General features: G+C 36.5%; 1 protein-coding gene across 1 annotated transcript; it reads left to right on the top strand.

Annotated features, from left to right (window-relative positions):
* Positions 1–1,674: 1,674 nt before the first annotated feature.
* Positions 1,675–5,552, top strand: LOC122625495 (survival of motor neuron-related-splicing factor 30). The gene is made up of 3 exons (XM_043805589.1): positions 1,675–1,829; positions 4,477–4,895; positions 4,947–5,552. The coding sequence occupies exons 1-3, from the start codon at positions 1,788–1,790 to the stop codon at positions 5,215–5,217; spliced, it is 732 nt and encodes a 243-aa protein (XP_043661524.1). The 5' UTR covers positions 1,675–1,787; the 3' UTR covers positions 5,218–5,552.
* The last annotated feature ends 1,389 nt before the right edge of the window (positions 5,553–6,941 follow it).

The following is a 6,941-nucleotide window of genomic DNA, read 5'->3' as shown; positions in this document are numbered from 1 at the left end:
ATCCCAGCACTACAATCACATATTTTTCGTGAATGGCTTTTCGAGAAGCCAGTATGACCATTACGTTGAGCACTATCCTAAAAATATGTTTACACTTAATAATAATAAATTAGAACCTTTATGTTAATATAAATAGGTAAGCTTACGGAAGCATTAGAGCAGGTATGCTTCAATTGTCAATATTCATTTCTTTAAGTTATAGCAATGGCTACTGTTCTGGATCCACGTGTCAAGAAATCACATTGTTATTATGAAGGTATGCTGTGAGGTATTCACGCTCAAGATCTAAATAAAGAAATCGTTGTTCAGATGATCGCATACCTCCAAATCCAATAGCATAGATAAACGGCAGCTCTCTATAAATATGGGATAGTAAATACATATTAAATGGTAGTGGGATCCTCATGTCCCCGTGTCCTCTAATTTTTAAGCCGAAAAAGAAATAGTTACCCGATTATCTGATACCCGTTACTCAGCTAATGGAAGTGCGAAGGAGAACACTGACAATTTTTATCGGTTTGTGGGCGTTAGAGTGGGCGTGGCAAAATGGGTCAACAAACTTGCGCTGCAAATATGTATGTATGTCTCTGGAGTCTGCATGTCTGCATCTTATATAGTTCCTGAGATCTCTATGTTCATACGGACAGACAGACGGACATGGGCAGATCGACTCGGCTATTGATCCTGATCAAGAATATATACACTTTCTATGGTCGGAAACGCTTCCTTCTGCCTGTTACATACTACATCTAGTATACCCTTTTACTCTACGACTTTACGAGTAAAACAGGTTGTTGTCCGGCCGTGAAACGTCGAAACGTTCTGGATAAAGCAAGTCACCGAATTGACAAACAGATAGCTGAAGTCGTCGAATAACGCGTCTAAGTTAAAACTCCTTAATACAACACTAACCGAGATCAGATCCTGGTGCTTGAACAAGCGAACAAGCGAAATCTTATGTGCGTAGCATTATCGCAGTAAGGACCCGAAAACTGTTTTAAGGATTGTGTGGCGTAAGCCTGTCGGGGGCTCGAAACGTTTGTAAAAACTGAGCACCGCAGTGTGGAACGGTGACACTTCCCTTAGCCACAGCTACCTATCTCCTCGCCGCCAGTCCCGAAGTGGCCTAGCGAGGCGACCATCACCAACCAGAAAAGAGTCCCGCAACGATCACATTATTATAAGTGTACCACAGAAAATTTTAGTATTTTAGAAGATTTTAGTATTTTATTTTGATGTTCTGAGTACAATTTTCAATTGTTTTACTGTTTAATCATAAAACAGATTTCAAATCTCAATATTGCGAGTAAGTGCAATAAAATCGATCAATTATGCTCTTATATTTCTTTGAAAATGAAAAATTAGCTATGCTAAACACAATAGCATATTCCCACAGAGCACATATCTGCGGTACAGCTGAGAGCTCTGACAAATGTGAATTTTCTGTTTTCACACAGCACCATGCCAATGCCCTAATCTAGGATTTTTTTTATTTTGTCCATCAACCCATCTAAAACTTTTAGTTTTTTTTACGAAGTGAAGATTTCTATCGCCTTCAAACCGGGCCTTATTTTGGTATTTCCCATATTATGGAATTGATAGGTTGTTGATGCGGATCTGTGAGAAATACATATAATTTTTATGAATTATGTAAACGTAATTTTATTAAACATTCCAAATCAATTTGAAGTAGTTCATAGACTTGTTACCGCTTTCTTAGCCTATCAAAAAATAAAATTATTTCTTGAATGCACCAAATGTAAATAGTGGAATCTGACAGTATTTAAATGGCGGACGATTTGCAAAATTACAAACTACAATTGCAACAAGTGAGTAAAATTATAGGTATTTATACTTCTTTCTTTTTGAAATTATTTTAAAAAATAAATGTTTTGTTGTGCTATTGAATGTACAACAATATTTATAAATTTTTACAATATATTTACAGAGATAAACAATTCGGTGATGACGGAGATTTGCAATTTGTACTACGAAAGAATGTTTACAGTAGATGGATTTTTATACCCGTTACTCGTAAAGTAAAAGGGTATATTAGATTCGTTGAAAAGTATGTAACAGGCAGAAGGAAGCGTTTCCGAGTATATAAAGTATATATATTCTTGATCAGGATTAATAGCCGAGTCAATCTGACCATGTCCGTCTGGCCGTCTGTCTGTCCGTCCGTATGAACGTTGAGATCTCAGGAACTATAAAAGCTAGAAAGTTGAGAATAAGCATACAGACTCCAGAGACATAGACGCAGCGCAAGTTTGTCGCTTCATGTTGCCACGCCCACTCTAACGCCCAAAACTGCCACGCCCACACTTTTGAAAAATGTTTTGATATTTTTGCATTTTCTTATTAGTATTGTAAATTTCTATCGATCTGCAGAAAAACTTGTTGCCACGCCCACCCTAACGCCCACAAACCGCCAAGAACTGCCACGCCCATACTTTTAAAAAATGTGAAATTTTTTCACATTTTTGTTCGTCTTGTAAATTTAACTCTATGTATATACCAAAAATCTTTTTGCCACGCCCACAAACCGCCAAAAACGGTCAGTGTTGTAATTTCTCTTCGCACTTTCACCAGCTGAGTAACGGGTATCAGATAGTCGGGGAACCCGACTATAGCGTTCTATCTTGTTTTTGCTTATTTTTTTTTGGAGATATTCAGGTGTGGGGATTTTTAAGATTTCTGTAAGGTTTAAATTCGGGTTGCTTGATCTATGTGTTTGGAGGGCGATGCAATCGTATAGGATGTGGGGAATTAATATGGTGTCAATATTGCAGTAACGGCATTGGCTGGGAGAATCGATACTCGCGGGTCGGTCTGGTGTGTCCTACACGGAGTCTTATGATTTTTGAGAGATATTTTTTGGGTATATCACAGGTTTTACAGTGTGTAGAATAATCAGTTGTTTTCGTTATTTGGCGTTATCGATTGGTACCAGGGAGATTAATTCCTAATGAAATTGGTTTTGTCATTAATAATGTTTGTCTTTATGTATCTATTTATATCGATGCGGTTAAAGTTTTGGGTGTTTGTACATGTTTCGTTCATGTCCTTTATAAGAAAGAAGTTGTTTAGTCCAGTAAAATGATGTGGTCAGCAGTAGACGAAGCGCACCAGGAAAATGTGCCAAGGTAACTGCTATACATATATATATGCAGAAAGAAATACAAATTTGGTCTGGTTGTCTGCTCATTACAAGTGATACATCAATCGAATGGTAACGCAAACCTAAAGGATAGGCAGACAAAAAGTTTAAAAATGTTTATTTTTATTAACATTACCCACAACCAATATTGATCAATACTAGTTAAAAATATGCAACATAAACAACATGCAATCGATGTTTTTTATCTTCCGACCGTATATATACTCACATATGTATATGAAAATAGAATAGTTTTTAAATCAAAAGAATCCTTTATATTGCAGAATAAATTAGACATATACATATTATTTAGGTCAGTCATGTAGGTATTTCGGAATTCTATACCCGCTTTATTGACATAGTTTGGATAAATACTATTACTTCTAAACGTTTAGCTTGAACAAGTTTTGGCTTGATAATGGGCATTTTCTAGTTATGGTATTAATCAGGCATGCTCCGGTAATCGTAAGTTTTTTTCGAATTCGATTTGAGCCAAATCTTACGATTTCGTTTTTAGGTGCTCTGGTTTTCGTAAAATTTTGGCTATCGTTTTGCTATCGGAATGTTTCGTTTCTCATCACTTTTTGCTGCGCAAACACCTGTTTTATTTTGCCACCTTTATTACAGTTTTAATTCCGAAGTTCACAATTACTTTTTTACAGCACTTTGACCATTTGGGTACTTAAATTATGTAGCATTAATTACAAACAACCCTTTTGGCCCTCTTTTTAATTAATTAATGAATTCTTTTATATTTAATAATTACACCTGCCTGTTTCGTTTCACGAACAGTATGGCAACCTTCGCGGTAGCTTTTGGCGACGTACTTATCGACTATTTACCAAATCGTAAATTGTTGTTGCCGAAGGCAACATTTTGTTTGTCAAATCTGAGGTGGGGTCAGAAATATATTTTTTATAAAATAACTAGGTGGCAGAATGATTTTGTGGGGATGTGGAATTAACATCAATAGACCACTGAGTTAACTGTTTTATTCCTATAGTAAATAAGATCTGATTTGATATAAAAAAGGCATTTGCGTTTCATTTTGGCCAGATAAAAGTGCCCGTTATACAAATCAAAAAATTCTTACGATTTCGAAAACCGGAGCACAAATTTTTCGACTTCAAATCGAAATCGTAAAAATCTTACGAATTCGATTACCGGAGCATGCCTGAATGTATACCTATTCTGAATCTAATATTGGGAAGTTAATTGTGCTTTTATAAAACTTGGGGTATTATAAAATGTAATACTTAAAGGTGTAATTTTTGATTTTTTTTACATGAAGTAACTAATTTTATTAACATTTTTAGGTGGAGGCAGCTCTTCAAACTGATCCAGAAAATGAAGAGCTATTAAAACTTAGAAGTGATCTTGGCGAAGTTATTACCCTTACTCGTGATCTGATACAAACTCAACTTGAAGAACAGCATAAATCTTCTTATGTGGAGCCATCCTCAACAAAAAGAGCTTCCTCTAACTATTTCGACGAAATCGAAGCTGCTTTGTTAGAAGCAGAAAAATTAGTTTCAGCTGCAAAGATTTGGAAAAAAGGAGACAAGTGCCAAGCAAAATGGAAGGAAGATCGTCAGTACTACGATGCAACTATTGAAGATATATCCAGTACAGGAGAAGTTAATGTAATATTTGATGCTTATCAAAATCGTTCTACGACCCAAGTCAACGAGTTGCGAGAACGCACCACTCGCAACGAAGTTTTTCCGTCAAACAAGTATAATATTTCGTAACAGGAAATCATAAGTTTCTTACACTATTTTTTCAGACGTCACAGGCCCAATCAAAAAGAATATTTAAAAAAACGTAAACAAAAAAAACAACAGCGCTTCAAGGACTTGGAAGAGGAACGTGAATCAGACAAAAACAAATGGCTTAATTTTAATAACAAAAACCAAAAAAAGAACGGAGTAAAAGCAAGAAGTATATTTGCCTCTCCGGATAATGTAAGCGGCAGAGTAGGAGTCGGCACTTGTGGAACTGCAGGAAAGGGCATGACCGATTTTACTGTAGGTGAAAAATATAGAAAAGGACTTTAGAATATTGTTGATTACACGGAACAATAAAAATATAAGAAAAAAGAATATTGACAAATTTATTAAAGTTTTTATAAATCAACATAGAACTAATGGGCAACTACAGAAAGGAATCGTTTTGTTTTGACGAATACTCTTATTTAGAGACAAAAGGTTATTATTGAGCATTTAACTAAACATCTCTGCCCATCTATAACATTCACTTTATATGCTTTTACCTATTTTGTATTCTTTATTGTAATTTAAGACAGTAAAGAAAATCAGTTTTAATATTAATATAGCGATCATATATATATAAATAAAAGACAAATTATTTATAATACCGTCGGTAAATAAGATTTATGTTTCTTTGTACTGAATTTATTAAATTTGTTGGGAACTCCATTTAAAAAATAAAACAAGAGAGAAAGCTAAGTCGAGATCTGGCATATTGATAGAAATAGGAAAAAACAATTAAAGAATGTTTCAAAAGTGTGGGCGTGGCAGTTTTAGGCGGTTTGTGGGCGTTAGAGTGGTCGTGGCAACATGAATCGACAAACTTGCGCTGCTTCTATGTCTCTGGAGTTTGCATGCTGAATCTCAACTTTCTAGCTTTTATAGTTCCTGAGATCTCGACGTTCAGACGGACATGGCCAGATCGACTCGGTTATTGATCCTGATCAAGAATATATATATACCTTATATGGTCGGAAACGCTTCCTTCTCCCTGTTACATACTTTTCATCGAATCAAGTATACCCTTTTACTCTACCAGTAACGGGTATAAAAACGATGATTACGGCTTTAAAGTTTCAAGCTAAGATGAAGAGGAGTTCAAACAATGCCGAATGGGAGGCCGAGAAATTCCCCTAATCATCGACTCGGGCTGCAAATTTAACCTAATTAGCCACGTGGACTCGTCTCAGCTGGTAAAGGGAAAAATCACAGTCTTTAACGTAAGAACCCAATTGGAAAAGCAATATCGAGCATATGCCTGTAATAAATAAATTTGAGTAATCTTTATTTTCGAGGCCCCCATTAATTTTACGCCATTGAAAATGGGAAACAATCGTTTTGGGCCGAGACACGGCCATCGAGTTAAAAGTCCTTCGGCAGGGAAGAAACATTAACCGGATTGAAGAAATGGCGCCTTTCCCGAAATGGAAAATCATCAAAGTAAAACTATCCATTAATTATGAAATAAAACCCGTTCAGCAACGAGTAAGACGAGTTCCGGCAGCTCTCGAGGACAAGGTCAAGGAAAAACTCAGAGAAGCCCTGTGTCGAGACATAATTGAACCTGTGATGGCCCCAAGCGCTTGGATATCTCCCATCGTCCTTGCGTTTAAGGAGAACGAGGTCATCCGTTTATCCTACGGGAAAACTATCCATTGCCAAACTTCGACTCTATCATGACCAGGAGGCTAAGCTTTTAGCATGCCTAGACCTCAAGGACGCTTATCAACAGGTGGCCCTTGATTAACCAAGCCGGGAGATCACAACGTTTATAACCCCCAAGGGGATTTTTCCGATATAAGCGTCTGATGTTTGAAGTAAACGCTGCTCTAACGCCTTCTCGAGCAGATGTTATCTACAGTACCTAACGATATGAACTTCATCGATGACATCGTCTCTGGCGCGACAGGGTCGTAAATGAAATGTGCAAGATCTTCAGGAAAATAATGTTCTACTGAATAGAGAGAAGTGCGTGTGGAAGACAAACAAATTAAAATTCCTCAGACATATCT

This window comes from Drosophila teissieri, unplaced genomic scaffold (genome assembly GCF_016746235.2).
Source record: "Drosophila teissieri strain GT53w unplaced genomic scaffold, Prin_Dtei_1.1 Segkk118_quiver_pilon_scaf, whole genome shotgun sequence".
Lineage (NCBI taxonomy): Eukaryota > Metazoa > Arthropoda > Insecta > Diptera > Drosophilidae > Drosophila > Drosophila teissieri.
This window is presented reverse-complemented; position numbering and strand designations above follow the sequence as displayed.